Source organism: Artibeus jamaicensis, unplaced genomic scaffold (genome assembly GCF_021234435.1).
Source record: "Artibeus jamaicensis isolate MK-2021 breed Jamaican fruit bat unplaced genomic scaffold, CSHL_Jam_final scaffold_537, whole genome shotgun sequence".
In the NCBI taxonomy this organism is placed as follows: domain Eukaryota; kingdom Metazoa; phylum Chordata; class Mammalia; order Chiroptera; family Phyllostomidae; genus Artibeus; species Artibeus jamaicensis.
The window spans coordinates 14,376,782-14,404,518 of NW_026522047.1; the positions used below are offsets into that span (position 1 = coordinate 14,376,782).

At 41.7% G+C, this 27,737-nt stretch overlaps 2 protein-coding genes across 5 annotated transcripts in view; one reads left to right on the top strand and one right to left on the bottom strand.

The window, feature by feature from the left end:
- The first annotated feature begins 6,775 nt into the window (after window positions 1-6,775).
- On the top strand, window positions 6,776-23,077 carry ELMOD2 (ELMO domain containing 2). Of its 3 annotated transcripts, none has more exons than XM_037126039.2 (9): window positions 6,776-6,903; window positions 8,038-8,188; window positions 10,133-10,161; window positions 11,634-11,731; window positions 13,903-14,032; window positions 15,190-15,323; window positions 17,298-17,366; window positions 18,175-18,308; window positions 19,629-23,077. In XM_037126039.2, the coding sequence occupies exons 2-9, from the start codon at window positions 8,047-8,049 to the stop codon at window positions 19,772-19,774; spliced, it is 882 nt and encodes a 293-aa protein (XP_036981934.2). In that variant the 5' UTR covers window positions 6,776-6,903; window positions 8,038-8,046; the 3' UTR covers window positions 19,775-23,077. The 3 variants fall into 3 exon arrangements, with proteins under 3 accessions (XP_036981934.2, XP_036981935.2, XP_053514257.1); XM_037126040.2 differs by having other exon boundaries at window positions 6,776-6,898; XM_053658282.1 differs by lacking the exon at window positions 6,776-6,903 and adding an exon at window positions 6,938-7,319.
- Window positions 23,078-24,437: 1,360 nt separating this feature from the next.
- The window catches only part of TBC1D9 (TBC1 domain family member 9), a 73,276-nt gene continuing 69,976 nt past the window's right edge, over window positions 24,438-27,737 (bottom strand). For both annotated transcript variants that reach the window (XM_053658281.1, XM_053658280.1), the window contains exons 19-21: window positions 27,555-27,629; window positions 27,366-27,469; window positions 24,438-26,518 (exon numbers count right to left, since the gene is read on the bottom strand). In XM_053658281.1, the coding sequence (XP_053514256.1) occupies window positions 25,805-26,518; window positions 27,366-27,469; window positions 27,555-27,629 (893 nt within the window). In that variant the 3' untranslated portion in view covers window positions 24,438-25,804. The remainder of the gene's footprint in view (window positions 26,519-27,365; window positions 27,470-27,554; window positions 27,630-27,737) is intronic.

Below are 27,737 nucleotides of genomic sequence, written 5' to 3' on the forward strand. Positions count from 1 at the left end.
CACACACACAATCCCAGTCACAGCTCACTTGCTGAACCTCTTACAGTTTCTACAAGGCCTGGAACAACAGACGCTTGTTTGAACCGTGGGAATACCCCGTTAAAGCAAGCCGGTTAACAGCTCTAAGAGCCTTTTCTTTTTCTTCTGGGCCACACAGGACTGATGATAGTTGGAGATTAGCCCTACTGCTCCCAGTGTTTCCTAATGAACAATAACGTTTCCTGTGTTCTTCCAGAGTCTGACACTGTCTGACTTTTACTACAAAGGAAGTTTTGAACACTTCTCAGGGCTCCTATTTCGTATGTCCAATGAGAGCTACATGAACGGCAGCCCTGGCTGGGCGCTCAGCTGGTTGGAGAGTTGTCCCAAGAACCAAAAGGTTGTGGGTTCCAACCCCAGTTGGGGCATGTAAGGGAGGAAATGGGTGATGTTTCTCTTTCACACTGACGTTTCTCTTTCTCTGTCTCTCCCTTCTTCTCTTTGTAAAATTCAATAAAAATATTTCCTGGGTGATGATTAAAAAAGAATTACATGAAGGGAAGATTTCTCTGCCTCTTACAGACATTTTGCTTCAAACTGGTAGTAACAAGGACCTCCACCACATCCATTTTATTTATTCTGAATTATATTTTATTGATTATGTAATTATAGTTGTCCTGATTTTTTCTCTTTTGTCCCCCTCTACCCAGCACCCCCAACCCCCTCAAGTGATCCCCCCACCATCATTATAACCTATACACATGATCCATTGTGGATCACACTGTTTTTTGGCTACTCCATTTCCTGTAGTGGACTTTACATCCCCATGGCTATTCTGTAACTACCTGTTTGTACTTCTTAATCCCCTCACCTCCTCACCCATTCCCTCATGCCCTCCTTCCCTCCCCCACCTGGCAGCCATCAAAATGCTCTCTGTATCCATGATTCTGTCTCTATTCTTCTTGTTTGCTTAGTTTGTTTTTTAGATTCAATTGTTGACAGATGTATCCTTTTTGCCATTTTATTGTACATAGTTTGATCTTCCTTTTCATAAATATGTCCCTTTAACATTTCACATAATAAGGGTTTGGTGATGATGAGCTCCTTTAGTTTTTTTCTTGTCTGGGAAACTCTTTATCTGCCCTTCTAATCTAAATGATAGCTTTGCTGGTAGAGCAATCTTGGCTGTAGATCCCTGCTTTTCATGACTTTGAATATTTCTTGCCAATCCCTTCCAGCCTGCAGAGTTTCTTTTGAGAAATCAGCTGACAGCCTTATGGGAACTCCTCTGTAGATAACTAACTTCTTCTTTCTTGTTGCTTTTAAGATTTTCTCTTTATCTTTAACCTTTGGCATTTTAATTATGATGTGTCTTGGAGTGGGCCTCTTTGCATCCATCTTGTCTGAGACTCTCCATGCTTCCTAGACTTGCATGTCTATTTCCTTCACCAAATTAAGAAAGTTTTCTTTCACTATTTTTTAAAATAAAATTCTAATTTCTTGCTCTTTCTTTTCTCCTTCTGGCAATCCTTCAACCTCTTGAAGTTGTCCCAAATGATGTTTTTTCTATCCTTATTTTTTTAGATTCTTTTTTCTTCTTGCTGTTCTGATTGGTTGTTTTTGGCTTCCTTATGTTCCAAATCATTGATTTGATTCTTGGCTTCATCCACTCTACTGTTGTTTCCCTGTAAATTGTTCTTTATTTAAATTAATGTATCCTTTGTTTCTGACTGGATCTTTTTTATGCTATTGAGGTCCTCACTAAATTCCTTGAGCATCTTTATAACCAGTGTTTTGACCTTTGCATCGGATAGACTGCTTATCTCCATTTCATTTAGCTCTTTTTCCAGCATCTTGTCCTGTTCTTTCATTTGGGCCATGTTTCTTTGTCACCTTGTTTTGGCAGCCTCCCTGTGATTGTTTCTATGTATTAGGTAGAGCTGCGTTGACTCTGTCATGGTAGTGTGGCCTAATGTAGTATGTGTCCTGTATGGTCCAGTGGCACACCCACACTGGGTACTTGATGTGTGCCCTTTGTCTGTGCTGAATAACCCCTCCTCTTGTAGTTGAGCTTTGGCTGCTGTTGGAAAGTCAATGGGAGGGATTTACCCAGGCCAGTCAGCTGTAAGGCCTGGCTTTGACCACTGATCACTAATCTCCACCCTCCATCTACCATCCATGGATGGTCCAGCTGTGCAGGAGCAGGGTGGTAGTGCTCTAACATAGTCTGTAGCTGTCCACTGGGTACACAGGTCCTGGGGTTTCCCAGGTGGTTGAGGCCAAGGTCAGCCCCCACCTGTGTTATGCCTGGTGCCACCCTGCCTGAGCTATAAAGCAATCTGAGTTGGCTGATAACTTGCATTGGGATTGGAGATTCCCAGGCGAAATCCAGCTATGAATCTACTGGCTGCTGCTAGTGCTGGGCTTGGGGCCACTTAGCAAGAGGTACAGGGGCTGGGGACTCCATAAGGGTGGCTGCTGCTTATTCAGTAGGATTTTGGAAGTTGTGAAGCATTATCCAAGACCAGCCATTCATATGGAAAAAGAGCTTGGGTAGGCCTGTAAGTTGGGTGGGACGGTCACAGGGGATCTCCAAGGCAAGCCAAACAGTGTTAGCCAGGTTAATGGAGTCTCAGATATGGAACCAGCTTGCCAGCTCTGTCAGGGGAGTGTTTAGAAAAGGGACCATGGTCTCCACCTGCCTTGATGCCAGACACTTCAGTTTCTCCGTGTGCCGTTGATAACATTCAAGCTGCCACCCCATGCTAGAGCTCAGAGGGAGTCATATTAGGTGACTTCTTCAAGAGGAACTGCTTGAGGATCCAGCGGTTTCTTTCACTGACTCAATCCTCACTGGTTTTTGTAGCCAGAAGTTGTGGGGATTTATGATTCTGGCGTTGGAACCCTGGGCTAGGGGGCCAGTGTGGGGCTGGCACTCTTCACTCCCAAGATATCCCTCCCCAATTTTTATCCACCACACATGGATAAGGGACCAGCCCATTCCATGTCTTTACCCCTCCTATCAGTCTGGATGGATGTGGTTTCTTTAATTTCGTAGTTGTCAGACTTCCATTCAGCTTGATTTCTGACAGTTCTGAGTGATGGTTGTTCTATATTTTAATTGTAATTTTGATGTGCTTGTGAGAAAACACAAGCCATGTCTGGGCCGCCATCTTGATCAGAAGTCCTGTAGCATGCATTTTAATTACATATTCAGGTAAAGGCAAGAACTAGCTCTTTCTTATTTCTCCCTCTTCAGCTCCACAATGATTCTGGTGTAACCACCAGAACATTTTCATATGCCCCAAACTTCCATTTTCATACCTTAATATTGCCTTTCCATTACCCTTCTGGTATTATGGTACATCTCACATCTTCATTTGATAATCCCCAAAGACGTTTTCCACTAACCTCTGCCTCTCAACATTGACTACATCACAGTCTTGGACCTCTTACATGGGGTCACATGAAGATTTCTTGACTCTCAAGTTGATTGTCCTTCTCTCCCACACCATTAATAGATGAATGAAAATCACTACCCTGTGCTAAACACACCTTATTTTTCCTTTACCATCAGTGGCTTTAAACTTACCCAGCTGGGATAACTGGAACAGATCTGATAGGTTTACGTAAGTGAAGTGGTTTTCCCTCAACTTTAGTTAATGTGCCACCAAACCCTTGGTAGGGGTTCTGTCAAATTTTTTGCTTCTCTACTTCCCTTCATCCCCTGCCTTAAAAATTTTTTAAATAAAAATAGCTCTACTTGATTCAGTGCTTATTTTTTTTGTTCTGGTTACCATTTGCACCCCAGCCCATAACCTAATTCTTTTTTTTCAAAAAGATTTTATTTATTTATTCTTAGAGAGAGGGGAAGGGAAGAAGAAAGAGAGAGAGAGAAACATCAATGTGTGGTTGTCTGTCCTGTACCCCCTATTGAAGGGACCTGGCCCACAACCTGGGTATGTGCCCTGACTGGGAATTGAATCAGTGAATCTTTGGTTTGCAGACCAGCACTCAACCCACTAAGCCACACCAGCCAGGGCCATAACTCAATTCTGAATAGCGTAAACTTTCTTTTTGTCAGTAAAGCCCATTACTAGTAGCTGTGAGAACAAATCTGTATATTTTGCTGTTCTCCCATGAAAGAATCATATGCGATATGCAAATATGAGGAGTTCCCCCTAATCAGTGTCTAACACAATTTCAGGAAAGTGCAACACAAATCAGCATAAACTAATCAGGGTTGCCACTGTCCATAATATTTGTAATGCTTCCCCCAAGATAGACCCATTTCACTCTTAGTAAAAAGACTACGATTTTCCCTCTCAGTATAAATTTGCTCACACACTCCAAAAGTGGGTGCTGATACTTAACTTGGGTTATCTATCGATCAAATGCTGAACACTGCAACAAGTTGCTGACCAACAGTCATACTAATCAACTCTATTAAGCAGTGTCTAAAACAAAGTGTCTCCACCGTTTAGCCTAGGAATTTCAGAGGAGTCTCTGAGAAAGCAGACTCCTCAAAAATGTGACCAACCCTGGCTGATGTAGCTCAGTGGACTGAACGTGTGCCTACGAACCAAGTGGTCACTGGTTTGATTCCTGGTCAGGGCACATGCCTGGGTTGTGGGCCAGGTCCCCGGTGGCAGGTACATGAGAGGCAACCGCACACTGATGTTTCTCTCCCTCTCTTTTTCCTTCCCTTCCTCTCTCTAAAAGTAAATAAATAAATCTTTTTAAAAATGTGACTAAACTCCATTATACTATATAGTCTTGTTTTTTTACATAAGGCCAAGTAAAAACACACAGCTTAGTTTAGGGACCTACGTAGGTCCCATCTTCTCCTTGAAGCCAGAACTTGATCTTAGGGCTTAACCACCATTAAGCCAGCCACATGGAAAAACAAAATCAGAGAATAGAAAAAGAGAGAAGTCAGCCTTCTCCGAGGAACAGTTCTGGTTTAATATCTCTGTCAGTTACATGCAAATGAGTTAGTGGGGGAAAAGAGGCATTCGCAAGTGCATGACATTTCCTGCTTCCAGTAAGTGACATTCAATTCACTTCTCAGGTGCTGACCAAGCAGGTTAGCACTCTCTTCTCTTGGAGAAAACCATGATTGAAGTGGACCAATAGGCAGCATGGAGGCAAGGAGAGGAGCTCTCTTCATTCCTTACTCTCAATATAGCACAATGAGAAGGTAGAAGGAGTCTATCATTGCAGTACAGGATTATCTCACTTTCTATGTTGTGAAGGTCTTGTGAATGGAGAGACCTCTGGAACAAATTAGTTTCTACTTCTTAATTTGCCAAACTGGCTGTGTACTTTGCCTTTCTGAATCTTCTGTGCAATAAAAAATATTCAACGAGGTGATCTTTAAGTTCCCTTCAAAATCTAAGATTGTATGGTTTTATTATTCTATGTCCAGAGGTCATTACCAAGTTGACTGTTGGATGCCTCTATGGGGCAGGGATGATGGCTTATGCACCCTTCACCTGTTTAGTGTTGTTTGCAATTAGCTTCTTAAAAAATGTTGGTTGAGGTGTAGAAAAGTGTGTATTGCTGCCTTCAATTTGTGTTAACAAGGGGATGGAGGAAATACACATTTACAGACTATACCCAGAGATAAAAAACCAGAAAACTAATACTGGTTGGTTTTGAGCAAGGGGGCTGAGGGACCAGCAGTTTGCATGAGGGTGCAGGGGAGTTATTTTTTCATACTTATATGAAAGTTGTCCTTTGTACTTACATTCTGCTTTTGTCCTTGGTACTTATATTCTTTTCCCTTGCTCTTTCTCCTCCAGCCACACTGGTCTTCTTGCAATTCCTTCAATTTACGAAGTATGCTCCAGATTCAAGGCCCGTGCACTTGAGCTTCAAGCGCTGGGATGCTCTTTCTCCACACACTCGGAAGGTTTAATGCCTTACTTCATCCTGAACACTGCTCAAATGTCATCTTAATACAGAGACTCCCCCACCTACCTGTGTATAAAATCTCACTCCTCCCCCTTTGCCTTATTTTAGCACCACCTGGCACACTCAATATTTGCATTTGTTTATGTGTTGACTCCCCTTTGAAGCCCTGACTGGTATGTAACAAACAACCAATACTTACATTAATGCACTGTTTCAGATGTGACTTCTAAAAAAATCATATACCTCTTTTTCAAGAAAAACAACCACGCAAGGAATAAATGTTTGAGGAATTATCTGTTAGATGCTTGTAATTACACAACTAAGTCCGAACTTCATTCCACAGCATATATGGCTTACCTGCCACTGATCAGTAAGGAGCAAGTTATTAACCGCAAATTCCGTCTCCTCGTCCATAATCATTACGGTTGACCCTTGAACACCGCGGGGTTGGGGTCCAACACTGTAGGAATTCCACGTATAATTTAAGTCGGCCAGAGTATTTGCGGATTCCCAACAGCGGATGGAAAATACACATAATTAAGATTAAATGTAGGAGGAAAACCCTGCGATAGTTACCAAAAGTACACTTCTTTTTCCGCGTTTGAATTGTAGAAGCAGGACAAGGGGTCAACTTGCGCAAAAGTCTACGCGCAAAGTCTCCACAGCAGCGTTAGGAAGACTGACCGCAGGCGCGCGGGGCGTGCCTCCGGGTACGGTTGCCAGGGAAACTGTCGCTCGGCCCGGGAATCCGAGTACACGCCAAAGCAACAAAGCTCGACCTTCTTGCTGCGTTAGCAATTGGTGGAGCGTGGACCAATCCGTGGAGGCTGGAGGGGCGGGGCAGGCCGCGTCCCGGAGTAGGCTTTCTCGCGGCCTTGCTCCCCAACTTCCGGGTCACGGTGCTCACGGGGTACTCTGTGCTAGTAGCGTCGTTTCCGTTGCCGGCTGTTTGCAGTTGGGGAAACCGAGGCAGATTCCAGCTCCCCCTAGTTCTTCCGCTCCAGTGAGGTGGCTGCTGTTTCTTTTCCTCTCGCCCCGTGCTGCTTCCATGCGGGTGTGCTGAGAGCGCGCGGTGTGCGCGAGCCCCGCGGTGTCCCACGGCAGATCCGCTGGACGCCCGGGACGGTGGGGCTTTGTGCGAGCCGTTCCCACCCACTCGCGGGCAGCGAGAGAGCTGGGCTCCTCCAGGCTCCGAAACGGGGACTCGGCCGCAGCGACTCCCCGCTGTCTGGGGAGCTGAGGCGCCGCCAGGCTTGCGTTCCCTCCTCCTGGCAGTTCTTTTGTCCTGATGAGTGCGGCGGACTAGATGGGTTCTTTCTCACGTTACAGTTTAGCCCATAGCTATCGTGCACGGTTTCTGCGCTGATCTGCGGGGATTTCAAAATTGACAGTCTGGCAGACCTTCGTCTAGAGATGATATATAGGTGGGAATGTTTAAGGCAGGAAGGAGATAAACATTTTTGCTTGATTTTAACTAATTACTCACTTGCAGTGCCCCCATCCCTCTTCCTTTAGGAGCTGAAGGTTTTTCTTATGACGTAAAGATTCAGTTTTATTGAGGGTGTAGTTAATTGTCCCTAGGATTTCAGTCTTTTCACCTGTTGAATGGAAAAACAAGACTTAGCCAAGATGTGATCTACTCAGTGTTCAACCTGTATACTTCAATCTGTAAACCATATATAGATTTTTATTTGCTGGCAGCACCCTACTATGGGATACATGTAACTGGAACCATCCATAAGAGATTAAGAAGAGCTATTCCTTATAATAACAGTTCTGATACGTGGTATTTTTTATTTAATTGTTGCTTAGTTGGGTTTCCTTTGTTCGTCAACTGTTGGGCCCCAATTCTCAAAGAGTGAAATATCTAAAAAAGGGAACCAAGAGCAAAAATTTAAGTAATTATGAATTTTACAGTTAATTTATAAAAAGTGAAAAGTTGGCCATTTGACCAGCCATAATTTAATCTAAATAGTATATATTACACCTATCATTTTCTTAGATTCCTTAAATACTACAAAATAGACACAGTAGAATAGTGTAATAGATATTAATGTAATTTGAGACTTGATGAATAATTTTTTTTCCTTTTTTAAAATCCAATTTAAGGCCATTAAACCTGTCATGTATTTCCTTCTCCAGGAAAAAAAAATGTTTATTTCTTTGTGGGACTTCTTCTATGGGCACTTTTTTCGGTTTTGGATGAAATGGCTCTTACGACAGATGACTGGCAAGTGTGAATTGCAGCGAATTTTTGATACCTATGTAGGTGCCCAGAGGACACACAGGATAGGTAATGTTACCTGAAAGAGAATAATTACAAAGTAATAAAATTTTAATTCTGAATGAATGTTTTTTTCTCAATATTCAGTGACATGCAATCATTGTGTAACCTGATCGAGTCACTTACACTCGGTTTCATAATCTCTGCAGTCTAACATTGAATCCCTAAAACTGCATGATTTTATCGAAAAAGAAAAGGATTATTATTTAATTACCCATCTGTGAGAACAGTTATTTCCTCTGGCTCCTGAAATCTATCTGTTGTTCCTTAGGTTATAGTAATTAAGTATATTTTAGAAGAAAATCTCAGTAATTCCATAGCCCTTTGAAATTTTCACCCAGGTGATGGAAAAGTGGGTGTCTGGATCTATTCAGTAGTTTCATTTTTATACTCAGCATCTTTCATGAATCTTTTCATCTCTTATGTAATTCATGAAAGGACAGCAATGGGTATCTAGTGATCCCTAGGAAAGATTAGACTCAAAGTCTGCACTGTCCAATACTCACAGCCCGTAGCCACGTGTAGCTGTTGAGCACATGAAATGTGGTTACTAGGAGTCGAGATATGTGGAAGTATAAAATGTACACTGGGTTTTAACCGTTCATATGAACAAAGGATGTAAAACTATCTCATTAGTAATTGTTCGTATTTATTATATATATGGAATATTTTGGGTATATTGGTTTAATATATTTTAGATGTATTGGTTTAAAATAGTAAAAATAATTTTATCTGTTTTCTTAATGTGGCTACTAGAAAACTTTACGCTTGTAGTGTGCATTTTGGCTTGCAGTATATTTCTGTTGAACAATACTGGTCTAGTTACCTTCTGAAATCCATCAGCTTTCAATGCATAATTGAAAATACTGCTTTAAGTTAGCACACAGATGAGTGACAAATGTGGTGGATGGCATTTCTCTTAGGCCAGGGCAAAGAAGGCCAGGGATCAGCTACAGTTCACGCTCACTGTGTTAAATGGAAAATCAGGCCTTCTTTTGTGTCAAACAAGTGTGCTTCAACTAAGAAATCCACCCCTGTAAGATTCGGGAAGTGGCTGTTGGTATCCAAGGCAACGTGAAAGGATGACAGACCAGGAGAGAGTAAGCCTCAGGGCAGCTGGATGATTGAAATTTAATTACTTCCCTAGTTTTCTCACAACTTTGTGGCTGGCTTAAATTATTGCCTGCTCTTCAGATTTGCCCTTTTGACTGTTTTGAGAGGAACAAAGTACCTCTTGATAAGAAATCTTGGCAGTCTTGGTGTTTTATAGCATGGGGGGGGGGAGGGCAGAATATGTTAAGGCCTTATTTTGTGGCAGAAGCATTTTTTCAAATTTTTTCAAGTTGCTGAGAAAAAGACTTTAGGTTAATGTGCCAGAAAATTTTTAAAAATAAACCAGTGAAAATGTTGTAGTTATTCTTGAAACAGAATGGAGAAGCTGCTTTACTATTTGTCTGGTTAGAGGTGGTTAGGCAAATCGGAAGTCTTTTCATTTTTGCCCCTGTGTTGTATCATTCATTCAGTTGCTAGCTCCTGAAATGGACACTCCTGCTCCTTAAGGGCAAAAGGTGGAGAAAATGTAGCAAACAGCACTCTCACTGGAGTCTTAACATGAGTTTCTGGGACAGGAGCTAATCCGAGAGAGCCATGTGTGAATCCGCAGTGGTCAGTGGGCACCTGGGGGTCTGCCCAGAAATAGATGATTCTGGGGAGCTTGGGCCGACTCCGTCTGTTTGGCTGTGGTTTGTTAGGTTGGGTTGAGGATTTGGGAATCATATCTAGTGTTGTGTACTGAACGGCTGAAATTTTTAAGTGTTCGCTAGGTTAGGCATGTAAAAATTATATCTTCTAGAACTGTGCAAGTAATTTATAATTGGCCTGATATTTATACTCTTTGTTTATGGAATAATTCACAAACAACATGTAATAACGTTTTTGTTTTTTAAATTTCAGAAAATTCCTTGATGTATTCCAAGAATAAGGTAAGATCATATTACAATTATAATTCCAGAAAACTTAACTGGAAAATACTTTTTGTTTAAAAGAATGCCTGAATTTTAGAATTAATTATTAACATCTTCCCAGGAGAGTCTTTGCTGTAAAAAGAATTGAGTGGAATTTTCCCACTTTAGAAGTAATATTTTAGTTTTAAAATATTTTGTCTGTGTGTGCTATTGTGCACAAAGAAGGTATTTGAATAATTTGTCCTGTTCTGAGGTTTTGCATGTCTATTTTGCCTGATGACTTGATAGTTTTGGGGGAAGCAGGGTTCTGGGGGAAAGCCTTCTTTTAGACCACCCCCGCCCCCGACCTTAGGATAGGTTCTTATGTGAGAGAAAAATCAAGCACTTCTGGGTAGTTATAGAACACCCTGGGTCATGTAACTTCTGATCCAAAATATGTCATACTTCGTGTTATAGTCAGCTTTTGCTGTGTAACAAACTTATAAAATCTCAGGGGCATGTAACAATATGTTATTTATTTCTTGCTCATGTGTCTGTTGGCCAGCTAGAGACTTTTCTTTAAGCTGGTGCCAAGTTCAGGTCTGTAGTCACGGTGTCATTCTGGGACCCAGGTTGGAAAGGTAGTGGGTACTTGGGGAGTGTTCTCACAGTGGATCATTGAACCCTAACCACACGGACGTATTTTAAGTTTCCTGGTGTCATATCCATGACCCTCCCATTGGCTAATCGATGTGGCTAAGCTCCAGAAAAGACAGAGAAATACACGGTGTCCACCAGAAGGCCATCGTAGGCAATGGACACGTAATTCAGTTACAGGGGAGTGAAGAGTCGGCACCAGTAATTTAGTCCACTGCATGCTGTACTTCCCTGTAGTAGTTCACATTTCTTTTTCCATGTATACCTGGGCTGTGACGAAGGGAGAGCATGGGTCACCTGGACCATTGTTTGAAATCCCATCATAGATCACGGCCAGCATTAAACAACCACCACCGCCACAGGACGGAATAGAAAATAATTAGAAAACACTGGTCATAGTAAGGTTAAAAGTTGTTTTATGAAATTTGAATTTTAGTCTGTATGGCATCCATATAACGTGCTAATCTCTTACCAGTGATTATCACTGGTGGTAAGATTACAAAATTATTTGTGTTTTTCTCTCTGTCCTCTTCTGCATTTAAATTTCTTTTGATTCCTGCATTCACATTTTTTGTACAGACATTTTTATTATGTAGCTTTTGAATTTTATAAAAAGTGTCTGCTTCATAAGCACACCATGGTTGCTCATTTGCTAAGAGATCCTGAAACATGTTGCTTCTCTTTCAATTAATTAAATAATTGCTTGAATTTCATTAATAGTGAAAATTTGAAACAAATTTGGTTTCATTTTGCATTTTAATATGTGCTTATAGAGTTGACTAAATACCTTAAAACTTACTGTCCTTTTTCAGCTATAAGGGATTTTCTCAATCATCTTTTTGTCACATCAACAGGTTTTACAGGAAGCGACATTTGCTGCTCAGAGTGAAGTGGACAAATGTGTAGGAGACATAATGAAAGAAAAGAACATTAACACTGAAAAGGACGTCAGGTATGCACACCACTTCAGTGTGTGTGGTCTTGGCTCTGCGCCCGCACCCTGTGAACTGCAGAGACGCCCCACAGCCGGCCGCACTGGAGCTGCAGGGGCTGTGGAGGGGTCTGCGCCTGCCCCCCACTTCAGTGTGTGCGGAGCTGAGGTCCAGAGAGGGGAGCGATGGGAATAGAGGAAGGCCCATGTCTGCGGGTCCCTAGCCCAGTACTGCTGCTGGTTCACCCTCTGCCTTCTTTAGGGTCACTTACCATTACTTTCCCGAAGTTGAATAACTGTGGTTACTGTGCCCTTCTCATCCTTCAAAATTCAGGCCGTCCGTCCTGCAGGAGGGGCCTCCCTTGCTCCTGCAGCCCAAGGTAGGGCCCCTGCCCTGCCCCGTCACAGAGCTCTCCCTCCACCGTAGCATAACCAGTGCACTGTGATCGTCCATCTACTCTTGCTCTTCCCCTCGTATTGCAATGAATTGCAAGTTCCATAAGAGGACTTGACTTACTCCATTTTTGAGTTCTCAGGACCAGGACATTGGCTTGTAAGTGTTCAGCAGTTCTTTCTCAGCATTTTCTGTGTAAATATAGAGGAAGGAACGATGTGTTTTGGCTGGAACAGGGAGGGGCACAGGAGAGAACTGTGAGGTAGTTCCACAGAAGAGGTGACATTTCGGCTGGGCCTTGTGGAGTGCGTAGGGAGGACATGCTGTGTCGAGGAAGAATGCCAGCAAGGCCCCAGCGCTGTGGACCTGGGAATGACAGGGGTCTTTGTAGCTAGGGCCTTGGGTTCCTGCGGAGCAGGGGCCCCGAGAAGTGAGTGCAGTGCTGGGCTACAAGTCGCACGGAGGGACAGATGGTGTCCTCCAGGTTCCTTCCGTCCTTCCTGCCTGCCCGCCCGCCTTTCGCTTTCTTCTGAAAATAAAACTTGAAGAGAGGCTACAAAGTTCGCCCCCCACCTTTCTTTCTTTTAAAGCAAACAAGCTATATTATCAGAAATTGGAGGGTAAATTGGGGGGTGTGGGGAGGTGGCAGAAGGAATAAAGACAGAACACTTAGGAAACCCTCTTTTGTCCTTCAGGCAAGAGAGGACAAAGCCATAAACACATCAGCATTAATGGATATATGGTGATTGTTTCGAGGGACATTTCAGAGGTGGAAAGGACTAGGGTTCGATGTACTGGTGGTAGAGACTGGAAAGTCAGCACTTGGATGGTCCTGGCTCAGAGAACTAATGATTAATTACTGATGTCGATAGTTTAGCGACTTATTAAGAAAAAGCACGTTTCTTCGGGGAAGACAGCTATATTTGGGAAAACTGAGATAACCTGTCCTGGACCTGTTTGCTACATATACGAGAGGGGACCCAAAAAACCGGAATTGATTTATAAAAAATCACGTATTCTTACATGTTTATACACGAGTCACCTTCAAAGCACTCACCGAATTTGATGCCTTTTAGCGCTTCTGCTGGTTCTTGTTTCACCTCTTCCACATCAGCAAAATGTTCCCCTTTGAGGATTTTTGTCATCCCTGGAAACAAAAAGTCACTTGAGATGATATCAGGTGAACAGGAAGGGTGGGGCACAGGGGTCATGTTGTTTCTGGCTAAAAACTGCTGGACACTCAGCACGGTGTGGGCAGGTGCGCTCACCAATCACCCCCCATGAGATGGGCAAACATGTTGAAAATGCCTTAAAAAAAATTGTCACTGAAGCTCATTGCAGCCTCTCATAACTCCAGCTGGTGCACTGATACAGATGGGTCCCTAGAACACTCACGTAGTGGGGAAAGCCTGTACTACAAGGTGCCCGCCCTCCAGAAGATAATTCTGTTTTTTGGGGGTCCCCCCTTGTATATACATTCTTGGAAAATTAGGTCCATTGGTGATGACTGGCCATGAAGATTTAGGGATGTCTGAGACGGCCCAGGAAAACAAGAAGGGAGAGCTGCAGAGCCTGCCCCTCCTACCACGTCTTGTCCTCTTTCTAGACCCTGATTTATCAGATGCTTCCTGATGCTTTGTGAAAGGTTTTGTGTTTAAGGAGGACTTTGCTGCTTATTGTATTCAACTGAAAGTTAGGAAATGGCGTCTAAATAGCCATATAAACCACAAGCTGTGGAAGGCATTACTTTATTGTGCTAAAGAATGACTTTTGAAAAAATAATAATTGTTATTTTCAGCTTTAAAATCTGCATGAAGGCATGCTTACTGCAGATAACTGGTTATAAGCAGCTCTATTTGGATGTAGAAGGTGTGAGAAAAAGACCGTATGATTCTGATAACCCACAACACGAAAAGCTGCTTCTCAAGGTACGGTTTGTTTTCTGTATTTGAAGTTCCTGAACTCTGGGAAGGTAAATCAGGCCTGAGCTAGTGAGGTCTGTGTGCAAATTCTCGAGGCTTACACAGCCATCCAGTTTCTTTGCCCCTTAGAAAATGTTATTATGCTGGCGAAAGATTTTTAGTTAACTCTTTTTATAATCTGATAAGCATCATTAAAATATATTCAAATGAATTTTATTTTAAATGCTTTTAATTCTGGATAGATTGTTACATATAAAGGGAAATCTGCTAGTAATAAAAGAGGGGACCAGATAAAACCCAGTCTAAGTACTGGGTTTGGCTTCTGGACTGGCGTCTTGACCCTGTTTTAAAGCAGGGTCACTAGTCTTCATGTTTTATTTTGGGTAGCAGGATACTCCTTTTATGAGAAGTCCTTGATTCAACAATGCCTGAAATGGTAGTGAAATGGGAAAATGCGAGTATTTTTGTTTCACAAATTTCATGAACTTTCTTATTTTGTGAGACTGTTTGATGTGTGGTATCAAATTTAGAAAATGATTACATTTTTAAACTTTATTTGCATTGATTAGTTTGTTGCTATCTAATACTTGATAGCTGTCTTATTTTATGGTAGCCATCTGATATTTGATCTCAGTCTTACAGAATATATTTCGTTAAAACTGAGTTATTTTTCTTCCTATAAAACCATGAAAATTTGTAAAATAATAATCATATGAGTTGGAATGAACCTGTATTATTTCCGCAGGACCCCCTCCCTAACCCTGACCTCTTTTCCTCCTTGCCATTGGGGACAAATCACCCACTTTTAGAACCTACCCGAGTTCATAGTATCGGGGGTGAGGGTCACACACCTGACACTGTTCTCCAGGAAGTAGTTTGCCAGTTCTGGTGTTCATGTGTGTGTTACCTAGTAGGTACGGGCATCACATTGCTTTAGATGTCTGTGCATTTGTCATCTTTTCAAAAGCTATTTTTTAGGTAAGTCTTTTAATTGGAATAAATATGCTACATTTTTTATGGTGATTGAAAAGTTCTCTAGACATGCTTTTTGTTGAACCTATAATTTGTCTACAAAATTATTCAATTGAAAGCATCTAACTGACTAGTTATATCAGTTATGAGAACATCACTATTATTTGTAAAACGGAAGCATGTTTGTACAGCTTTGGAACCTCCTAATGCCCACAAAAAAGCTGAAGGCCCGGATCTCCAAGCAGTGGGCTGACATCGGTTTCCAGGGTGATGACCCCAAAACAGACTTCAGAGGCATGGGCATACTCGGATTAATCAACCTTGTGTAAGTGAAAAGAAACTTTATTTTCTTCTCTAAAATGAAATTACGTGTAATCTCCCATCCAGTTTCGTACTGTCTGTGAATTGTAATAGCTGCAGTGCTGACAGTATTTACTGATGTGGCATCAGTGTGAAGATGTTGGAAATGCGCTCGTGTGTGTGTGTGATTTCTTTGCTTACCAGTATCTTCTTCCTTTCTCTTCCTGACGTCCCTTCTGATACTTCTTAAGGAATTATTTATACTCTTTTCTTACCTTTTTAAAAATCCTCTTGTCTCTTCTCTTGCCTCTCTGATTCTGTTTTGGGAAACGTGACCAGGTAAGATGATAACGAAGTCTCTTCACACTGATTCTTTGCCATACATGGCAAGGGATGGAAATCTCAGACTCTTCGCAGCCTGCATGGGCTCTCTCTGCTTTTCTTCTTTAATACTTATGCTCAAGCACATATATGAAGTTGTAAATATGTAACTGAAGTCACAGTTGATAGCCAACACTATTTTAGAAAGTAAAGGACGTACAAATGAAGAGATTGGAGTGTTTGAGTCTATCCTTGAATTGTGATTTATAGACCACAGAATACCTGGAGTGGGAACCCTAACCATTAACAACATTTAGATAGTTACTGTTAAAAAATTAGTTCTGAAATTGAGCTAAATTATGTTAATAGTGAGAAAAAAAATCTAGGTCAATATGGATGATGATATTTGGGGAGAAAATACAGACATACAAGGTTTCAATGTGTAATTTTTTTTCCCAGTTCCAAAGTGTTTAATTTTCTGTAATGCCTAAATTTTATGCGTATTAAAGTTTCCTATAATTCTACCTCTCGGAAATAAGCAAAACCCAGTAATATTTTTAAAAATATTAATCACAGAATAATAATCACAGAAAATGAGACTCCTGTTTTCCACTTTGATAAACAGAAACTTCTGTTTGGAATTTAAGTAGAAAAAAATGTACTTTGTTTACACTTGGAAAATAATGAAATACCTTAAAATTTATTATTTTTGAAAACACGTGGATTTTTTGTTTTTAGCCTTTAAAGGCCGTCTTTACTCGCAGTGCGTGTAAGCTACACAGACGTTTGAAGCAGCTTGCCCTCAGCTGGATATACACCGTGGTGTTTTCTTTGTTACCTTTTTCCTTGTAACCTTGCTTCTGACTGTTTTCTTCAGAAATCAAGTTTTTCGGTATTTTCCAATTTAGCTGAAAATTTAAATAATTTAATAGAATTCGATTCATGACTATGGTAAGGGACTTGAACACACTTTTAAATGACTTGCAGATAGATATTTTAATGCTATGTAGAGCTAGTATCTACTAATTTGAAAAACTGTGAAGATTCACAGGTACGTTTTAGTGATTATGTGATTGCCAGTGATGTGCTAGAAATGATGAGAAGGTTGAAGAGGAGGAGGTTTGGTCCCTGTCTTAGAACTCAGAGAGGTTCAGGCAACAGTTCTGAGCCTACGAATAATTAGCTTTATCCATTTCTCCTGATACGTCAGTGTTGTGGCCAGGGTTTTAATTATAGCACTGATCACAGAGGGTTGTTTTTAGTGCAAAATGAAGGTGGTTGACTGTCTTCTGAGCACACTGAACATGGCATTTAAACAGAGCGGACCGCAGTTGCCCTGGACAGACTGGTACCAGGTGAAGGGAAGAGTGTCCTCTTACCAGGTGGGCATTGGCTGTTTTGTAGAAAATTTAGACCAAACAGATAAAGAGAACTCTAGATCTTTTTAAACACAGGTAGATAACTTATTTGTTAAAATACCTAAAAGTCTTGCCAAGGGCCGTTGTCCTGTGCGGAAAGGCCTGATAGCTCAGAATTAAACTCCGATTGAGATGGGGATTGATTGGGTCTTGAGGCAGTACAAAGGCCCTCATTTTGTTGGTAACTTTTTAAATAGTTTCTGGTAGCTTCGCTCTGAATGACTTATGTTAACATCATTCTTCTTCTTCACCGTTTGAAGGTATTTCAGTGAAAATTATACCCGGGAAGCCCATCAGATTCTTTCCCGCTCCAATCATCCCAGCTTAGGGTAAGTTGGGCACAGTGAAGACACTGCGGGCCCTTGAATTTAAGTTGGTGGGGTGATCTGACTTGGAGAGTATGTCAAGGTATTTCTTAAATGGGATTATTTTCATTTATAAGAACTTTAAAGGATATTGCATGATACATTATTTTTAAGGCTAAATGTGAAAATAAGCCAGTTTTGTAAGCCAGTTTTGTGATAAAAAATATTTTAATATTTTTTATCACAAGATATAGTTTATCTATAAAATGGAGATAAGGACTTTATAAAGAATTTTTGAGAAGTAGATTTGAAAATAGGAATAGGAAATAGTTTTGAAATAGGAATATGAAAAATAGTTTTGAGAGTTGTGACATGAAATGCAAATTGAGGTCATATTAGTAGCTTTATCATATGACATTATTTTATGTTTATATTTCAATGACATCTGTCTTTGGAAAAACATAACAGTATTACATCATAAAAATAAATACCCTGGTAATGAAAGAGAAAATGTTAGATTACCTAGAGCATTTTAGAACTCTGAGAATATGTGTGTTATACTCCTTTTAGTTTTTTAAAGGATTTTGGTTTTAGATATTCATGGGGCCAGGGCTTTGTCTTTATTTCTTAGATTATATCCAGAAAATAAACAGCCTCTAGAGGACAAGTTTTAAAAATCTATTCTGGCTTATTCTTAATATGTAAGATATCATGAAGTCAACACCGTGTTAAAAATGGGTCAGGTAGCTTTTTGCTAATTCCTTGACTGACTTCGGGTTTATTTTGTGCACTGTTTGGCTAGCTGGCGTAACCAGTCATGTTTCTGACATAGGTATTCTTATGCAATAGTTGGAATCAATCTGACAGAGATGGCTTACAGCCTGCTGAAGAGTGAGGCCCTGAAATTTCACCTCTACAACTTTGTTCCCGGTGTGCCAACCATAGAGCACTTCCACCAGTTTTACTGTGAGTATTAAGAGGAGTTAAAACTGGATATTTCCAGGAGAATTTTTAAATCTGCTGGAAGATGGAACATTTCTTGCAAGGATATGACTTACGCTCATCATTTTATTATTTAGGATCTTTGGAAAAATGGAAAATAATGGAAGATGGGTTCCCAAGGGTATTTTGTACTGTAATTTTTATGTTTGTTGATTTAAAAAATTCAGTGAGGCAATTTTTTCACATGTATGCAAATTTAGTATTTATGCCATTTTTCTGTAGGTATCCATTTTTCAGTCTATAAAATGAGTTTTTCCTGTTGAATCCTGGTCAGCAAATGCTATTGAGTCAAGGACAGACGACTTACAGATTATTTTGTTACTCTCGTAAGGAAATTTATTTTAAAAAGTTTTCACCCATCCCCCCTTATTTCAAGTTCTGGTGGTCTTGTGTTTGGTTTGGCTACTTAGTCACTTTCCATAAAGCAGTCAGTATATTACCAGTTTCATTAACTTTTTTTCTGGTGATATTTGAACACTGAAGGTTTAATTGAATGAACCCATTTTCTGAAGTTATTGCTCAGAAGCAAAGAATTCAAATCCAGCTTAGCTTTTATGCCGTACTTTCTCGATCATTTTGAGTCTTTAGAATGTCGTTTGCTGTCAGCAGGAGCTAGGAAATGACTTAGGTAATAAGTGATCAAATCATAACTTACTCAGCTCTGTGGCTTGCGAGTGTCACCCAGGTCTCTTCCCGTGACCTCCCCTGTGTTTGCGTAACTCCAGGTTGCTCTGCTTCTTAAATTTCTCTTGCACTTGCCCACTTTCCCATCCCCATTGTGACTGCGTGATCTTGGGCCTTTGTCACTAAGTCAGGCTGATTTAGAGTTTATTTTTTGGCCCTGGCTGGATAGCTTAGTTGGTTAGAGTTTAATCTATTTTTTTTAAAAGAGAAGTTGCTGATAGTTCATTGAAAAAAAAAAAGGAAATATCTCTGAGATTTAGAAATCAAATAGAAAACAGCTTTCTTGTAAATTATCCTTGTCCAACATTTTTTTGTTATTTTCATTTTCGTGTTTCAAGGGACTCTGGTAGTAACGTCGTTTCCTATTCCCAAGGTAGTTTTGACAGTAGTATGTCTCTTAAGTTTGAGGGATTTTGTTGAAATTGCTGTTTACTTTGAACATATGAAAATATTTTTACAATGTTCCTCAGGTTTTTAGTAGTTTAAGATCAATTATTATACCCTAATATGGAACTTAAAGGATGGTCATATACTTTTAAAATGAGATGGTTTGGATGTGATATCATTATTGAGCACTCTATTTTTTTTTTTTAACTACAGGTTATCTTGTCTATGAATTTGACAAGTTTTGGTTTGAAGAAAAGCCAGAAAGCATTATGTATTTCAACATATATAGAGAGAAGTTTCATGAAAAGATTAAAGGACTCCTACTGGATTATAATGTGTCACTTACTTTAAAAATATGAATCATCCCTACTAACTTCTATTTCTACCACATTTTGCACACACAGCAGAATTTATATGTTGTAATAGAAATTATCTGATCAATGACACTGATTAAATGTAATTTCCTACAAAAGTTTTTCAGAAATTCTATTTAAGGAAGCTACTGGACAATCGGTGTATGTTTACAGTCGTTTATACACTGTCCTCCAAAGGCACCTTTTCCTTCCAAAGACCCCTCTGTAGAGTCACGGAAACTACAGTTTGGAACTTGGGACTTAGCCCATTTAGTATAAAAGTACAAGTCAGGTACTGTATTTGTATTAAATTGGTTGATAAAATGTGTGAATGTCAGTTTTCACTTTATGTGTATCTGTCAAGTTGGCATCTTTGCAAAACTCTTAAAATTTTTTTGTTGAGTTTGGACCTGCTAGTTCTTTATTTTCTTTCTCTTATTTGTAGGTTAATTAGGAGGGGGGGGTGGTTCTTCCAGGTTCTTGTTTGAATTTCACACAGATGTCAGTGTGGCCTCATCAGTAGCAATAAGAGCACGGGTATATCGGGATGAAGACACGTGGCCTCCATTTTGGTTTGTCTGATTATTTAGCATCACAGATCATGTTAGAACGACAGTATTGGCGGCTAGCTTTTTTGTTTTTAAATACCATACTTTCAAATATTACAATGTTATTTTAAAGCTTAGAGACAGTTCCTCCTCGTCAGTCTTGGCTTTTTGTTAGTGGTGGAAAAGGACCATGCAGGAAAGGGCCTGCATGGTGTGAGAGGCCTTTATGGGGCTGGCCCCACCTGCGTGAGCTTATGAAGAAAGAGGTGTCTGCTGAGAACATCTTGTCTGTATTCAAAGGACAGTTGCTGTCTCAATAAAGCTGTCTTTGAACTTAAACAGGAAGAAGACTTAAAGCATTTTTATAAACTTGGTTAAACATTATTGGTTTATTTTATTTACCGTTAACTCTCAGTCTCTGCTCTGACTCCACAGTGGATCTAGTTGATGTGTGGACTTATGGGTATTCTTTAACAATCTGTGGGATTCTCAAGTAGCCTGAGGATGGTGAGGATGCCTTCTGAATAGCTTTGTTCTTCTAAAATCTCAGGACGGCAGCAAGTGTGTTAAGGATTATACAGTGATGAGATTGTAAAGTGAACAGTTTCTTCTTTAGACATTAGTTCTCGTAGCAAAACTCAAGTTTGAAGATAAGTTCGTGTGATTTCTAAGTTTCCTTAAATCCTATGGAAACCAGCTTGTCAAAGACATAATTTAATCTGAAACACAAAGACGCGAGACTTTAAGTATTTGTTCATGTTTATTAGCAAACCTCTCTTCAAACTTGCCAGAGAAGAGTGGTAAAAAAATACTCGATGGTAACGTAACAGCTGTGGTGTCGTACAGCACGTTAAAAGTGTGTGCATTCGGGTCACAATTTCCTCAAGGTAAACTATTTTGAACATTGGGTTCATTTTATTGCAGTCCTGGCAGTTTAGCTGTTCATTCAGTATTAGAGGAGTTACAACTGTGGTTTCTTGTAGGGGACTCAGCCTTGGGAGCGCTTTCATTTTTTAGCTTGTTTTCCACTGCTTCGTTGTCCAGCTGGAGTTCTGCGGGATGTGGCAGTGCCCTGCCGAGGGTCAAGTGCTGATCATTTGGTGTTTCCTTTCGTCAAGGCGCTTCCTCGTATGGGAGAGCAATTGTCTCTGAATTTTTGTGCTGAAAACACTTGTATTTTGACTTTTCCACAGCTGAGATCTTGAACTGATTTAATCCTTTGTCATGATGCCTAATAAAAGAACAACTCAAGTATGGGGGGGCGGGGCGCTTTTTGAGTAATTAAGTTTTTTCCCTTTCTAGGGAGAAAAAAATCTTAAATATTTTTTTAAATGTCATTAGAAAGTTTGCTCTAATATGTTCTTTAGATCCACTTCTGTTTGTACAGTACAGATAGTGTTGTTTTTGCTTCAAATAATCAGTAACCATTTCAGACAGTTCTATGGCGAACTGGTCTAAGCCACCAATGGATTCTAAGGCTTGAATCTGAAAGCCAAGCTCAATGTCACCAGTTGTAAGTTAGAGTGTAACATGCACCTTCTGACCTTTATGTGATAGTGACATAGATGAAAAGAGAAATATGATAATTGTGTCTGCCTTCCTACTTTTCCTTGCTCTCCACATGTTATGTTAGAATTTTATGTAGTCTTAAAATCCATGTTGAGAACCTTTCCTGTTTCTATAATAATGAATAAGTACCAAAGTACTGATAGAACTTAAGTACCAGGAAAGTTATGTTTGCTTTAGCATCAGAAAAGTGAGTCAGTGTTGAAATGAGGTTCTGTGTGTGCCAGACTGAAGAGCATGTCCAGTGACAAGAACAGTCTAAAAACTAATTAAACTGTTGTAGTTCACCTACTGTGTTCGGAAAGACAATCTCTGAAGAACAGGGGTGGGGGTGGTCAGGGGATACCAGTGAACCGAGACCAACCCCCCTTTGTAGATGAGAGAGAGAAAAGTCAGGGTCTTCCTGGCCCCATTTACAGTCTAGAAAACCACCTTTTTCTTGAGAACGCCCACTCTGAACTTTTTCTCTTTTAAGAGCTACTTGGATTTGTATGTATTTTTCTGAGTCAAAACATACGGACTCTTCAGTGTCCACAACGGTTTATGTTTCTCTCCTTCGCGTTCAGTGAGGTAGAACTTGCGCAAAGCTTTGCTCATTATGTGAGAGTGGAAGTGGAAAAGCTGTGGCCAGGGCGGGAAGGATCACACGCTGTCGTGGCCCCGAAGGAAGAGGTTCGGCTGGGAGGGAAACACTGCTTATTACCCTTCTAGAATTAATGAGGGGGGCCAGCAGCTGTTTCTCAGGACAGATGGCCCACCCGCATTCTCTATGAACAGGTCTGGGGAGGCTTAATTTCTGTTTTCCTGTTTATGAACCTCTCCACATTAGCGAATTTTTCACAAAAATTAACGGACTTGTTAAAATCAGAAAGAAAATGTCATGAGTGACCTTTTTCATTTTTTTCCCCTGTCTTCAGCGTTTGATAAGAAATTTAAATGTAGTTAGTGCAGGTAAGACCCAAGTATTACAGTACTATGTATAATAGGGCGAGTCTATGTTTCTATTTAAGTATTCAACAAATATTTAAGCAGTAGTTGTCCCTGGGGGGCGGAAGTCTTGGCTGGCAACTTAAAGAAATAGATTTTTGTCTACTTTGGATAAAGCAATTAATTTCTTATGTAAAAGCAATAGCTGAGATGTGATGTCACATTGTTCGGGAATGCTGTAAGCAAATAAAAAACGTTGAAACTTTTATTAGCCTTGCTGTTAATGCTTCTGTTCTGTTCCCATCCTCCCATCCCTTTAAGTCATTTATGTTCATGAAACAATGCTTTTCTTTCCTACATTTCTTTATTTTTATTGTATTTTCCCCATTATCATTTAGTTCCCTTATACCTTCTCCCAGCAATCCATCCGCACACCGTTGTCTACGTCCATGAGTCCTTTTTCCGTTTTGCTCAGTCCCTCTCTGCCTGCCCTGCCCAGCCGGACGGTGTGGCTGGAGCTGTGGTCCTCTGCACATGCGCGTCCCCGCGTGGCAGGCTCCAGGGGGCTCTCTTCCTTTCCCAGAGAGTGCTCTTCTCACGCTCTCTCTCGTGCTCTCTCTCACGCTATCTTGTGTCCCCATCTGAAAGCTCCACCGAGGCCAGTGCCCAGTGCTCTGCTGCTGGAGCTCCCGTCTCTGGGGACAGAGACATGGATCCCACCCTCTGCAGTGGTGGATGGTGGTCAGCGTGGGAAGCAACTCATCACAGAGCTGGGAGAAAAGTGGCCGTTTGGAAAAGAAGCTGGTAAATCACCCTAGTTTGAGGTTGAAGAGAAAAATCCACAAAGATACTAAAAAGACACACCCCAACCATTAAAAACAGGACAGGAATGCTCCTTGAAAGGTACTGATTGCCTTAGGAGTGACCTGCGGTGCCCGCTTCTTTCTCTCCTGGACTAAACTGGAAACAAGCAGCTGGGAGGCTCGGGCTCTGGGAGAAGCAAACGCAGGCGAAAACGCGTCTCCCAGAGCGTGCAGCTGCTGTGACAAAAAGCACCAGGACGCTCAAGGCACTATGACCACGGCATCAAGACAGGCATATGCTGTCAGAGTCCCTTTCTCTGTGACAACGGGAGCTTCTGGTTCTCTTGCTGATGCAGGGCCACACATTTATACACACTCTCGTTCCCCTCCCAACGCCTGACATTATCAGATTTTAAGGTTATTTCCTGAGGCATCTTTCAAGTGACTTTAAAGACAGAAACACAGGAAGAAGTAATCTGTAACAATCTTAGAATCAAGTCAAATAAATGATTAGTCACTGGATGAAACACATTAAGAGGTGGTACCACAGCATACCAATGGGGATGAAACAGGAATTTCCACCTTTAATCGCTAATGTCGGTAGGATTAGTTAAACAATCAGATAACGGATAAAAATTCCCTTCTTTAAATACATGCATTATATACACATCGCTGCATATTATATTTGTCATCTCAAAATACTTGACTATAGAGATATTTACTCAGTCCAAACGGCTGCCTAATATAACTCCCCGTGCAGAGTTGTCAAAAGAATAATGTGACTGCCTTAGGCAGGAGCCTAGTCACTGAGACGAAAGCCAAGTCTGAGTATCTGACGTATTTTATTTGTTCACATTATCTTATTTGAGGTTAACACTACTTCATTTGACAGTTTGAAAGTCATTCTGTAAACAGAATAAAAAAACAGCAGTAACAGCTAAAATAAGAACACTGTATATATAATAAAACAAAGGAATGCATCGAAAGGAATATTCTGAAGAAGCAAAGGAACTGTGACCATGGCTATGAATTCCACGGGAGGGGGGAGAACCTCCCCCGACATGGGCGACGAGAACAGCAACAGCAACGACAAGGAAGCAGGACTTCAAAGTGCAGGTGTGCTCCAGTCCATTTCCACATCCCCTCGGGAACAGCCTACTGTTCTTGGTATAAAGTGACAAAGTTCTGCTTTAAAACATTCAGTTACACGTTATCTTGCAGGGTTTTTTTTCCCAGTTTACATTATCATGACATTGACTTAATTGGAATGATGGTTATATACGATACATGGTATAGTTTCTGGAACTACGGAGAGTATGGAGATGGTAAAGTTTGTTTATTTATTTTTTTGCTTTCTTTGTAATGAGTAATAAGAAGCGGAAAATCCAGTGTCAGAAGCATCAGTCTGTCCAAAAAGAGAAGAAAAAATCCCGAGCCCTCTGTCATCCTCATGTCCACTTTGACTCTGTAACAAGACTGTTCATTTCCACTGAATTCTGGCAGCTGACATAATAACTTTTCTTCATGCAAAACTGGTCTGCTGTTTGCCCGAATTGACCAAATAGAACCATTATTCTGGCCTCACATAAAAATCACACTTTCATAATTGTTTAGAATCTCAAATGTTTTCCCCTCGCAGGGGGATTTCTCTTGAATATAATTTTTGAATAGAGGACTTTTTATGAAATATATTTCAAATCTTAAAAAATAGTTTTAATGCTCCCCAAAGTGGTATAGGACTCACCCTTGCTGACAACGCCTATTCCATTTAAGACCATTTCATTTTCCCACTTCATTTTCCTTCCAGCTCTGGTTTTACTTTAAAAAGCCCAAACGCGCAAATGGCCGCTGCCCTGTTTCACGTGAAGCAGCACTATTTTTTTTAAACCATGTATACAGCTGAACAGCAAGACTAAGAAGTTATAATACACACATATCACGAACAGATTCATCTTTTTTGGAATTCACTGAATAAACTATTCTGGTAAACCCCCCCTTCCCCCAACAAGAGTGCACTGTACCTACAGCGAGGTGTTAAATATTTCTCCAACAGTCTTCATTGTATGATATTATGAAACACTAGGTTTCCAGCCGGGTCCTAATAAATATTTAATGTAAAAGAAAGACACCCCAACAGAGAACATAGAAAAGACCCCACCCTGCCCCGCCCGGCCGGCGGAGGGAGGTGCGGGTCAGCCAGACAGGGCGGAGATCTCGTAGTCACTGGCCGAGGCGAGGGCCCTGCCCATCATGCGGATGTTCTTGGCACTGGTGACCCTGGCCATCATGCACACGGGCTTGTCGAAGTACCTCACCAGGGCAGGCTCTGTCAGCAGGGAGGCCAGGAACTGCTCGAAGGTGATGGCCCAGTCCCGGTCCAGGCTGGCGCTCCCGGAGAGCGCGGCGGTGCCCTGGCCGCTGCGCACCAGCACCGTGTCCTCCCCGATGTCCTCGCAGTGCAGCTTGTCCTCCTCGTGGGAGCCGGCACTCAGCACTGAGTACGAGGACATGGAGCTGTCATCCTTGGTGTCGTCGTCGGAGATGAGCATGGAGGAGCAGGCCCCGTTGTCCCGCGGGGACGAGTCCTCCAGCTTTATGTCCTCCATCTGTCCGCCCAGGGAGTGGTCCTCAGCGTCGCCTGCCAAGCTGGCCGCGTGGGGCTCCACTGGCTCCACCCCGAAGGGCGCGCCGCCGGGCCCCTTCTTGGGGAAGGGCACACCTGGGATGCCCTGGCCACAGGGCCCGCTGCCCGCCTCCTTCCCGGGCTGCGCGGCGAAGAGCTTGCCCACCTCCCCGATCTCCAGCAGCAGGCTGGTCACGGCCGCCGTGGCGTGGTACAGCTCCTGCTCATTGGGGTCCTCGCTGAACATGTTATACATCGTCTTACAGAGCTCAATGAACTGTCCCTGAAAATGGATGTCGAATAAATAGCACAAAGAATGTCACCGCCCTGGGGGAGCACGGGGGCAGGGCTGGCGTGGCCTGCCAAGCCGTTTCACATTAGAACAACGAAAAGATCCCCCGAAAGTCCTGTGTATAGGGTGGGTTGAAGCCTTATTCAAGTCTCTTTATGGATGGTTCCAATTTTTACAATTTGAAAAATGTCCAACGTCCGTGAAAGTAGAATGAAATAAGGAAACTTTGCATGCCCATCCATCACCTAGAGTTAAGACCGACCGTACTACACGGTTGTGTTCACGTGTTTGTCCTTTGCTGAAGTGTGGTCAGTACACCCTAGACCTCGTCTCACTCCTACACACTTTAGGGGGCAGCTTTGCCAAGGTTATCTCTCCTGCGCACATCTGGGGGGGACCCTGGACAGAGGGCAATGCCTTCCACCCCATCCAGAGGATTCATCTGTTTTCTGTTGGGAAAGTTAGCATTTCCGTGCGGTCTTATAATTACCTATACTTCTGTTTTTTAAGTCTGTCATTACATTTCAACTTCTTAAGGAAAAGAATCTGTCTGCCATCCTCACAGCCGAGCACAGTGTTTGAAAACAGCACACAGCCGCGTCTTGTGAGTCCCTGAGGGTATTCTTAACGACTGAAATGAGGCGTGTACTCTCAAAATCGACTGTTTCCTGATTCACATTTTTCTCACAACGTATTTTCGATGCACAAAACGGATGTAAACAGGTACTAACTGCCCCGAGTCACCATTACCTTTGAGTGTTACTTATTCTACATGCATCTATGACTGGAAAACAGTTTCAGTGTTCAGAATGAATAGACTGAACTGTTGAGCGCTTACCTGGTTCAGTTTGGGTAAATCCTTTGCATTCTTTGATTTCGACTTATTTTCTGCAGTCCAGAGCCTCAGATAAATGCGATTTTCTTGAGAAGTTGCCCTTTTCCCTAAAACCCAAATGTGAAAAGTCAGTTCCAAGGTCAAGACACAGTGTCCAACCGGCAGGCAGGCAGTGTGTGGGAGAGTCCGTACCTCTGTCCGGCTTCAGGCTCACGGTCACAAAGCCATCATCCGTGCTGTGTCTGCTTCTGCCGTCCAGACCAACCACTGCCAAGAAATGGGCGACAGATCGGGCTGCATGCAGTGAACCCACACACTCAGCATTGGTAGTAGGAAACAGAGAAGCCACCGGGTGGAGTGGCCTGACATAGCAAA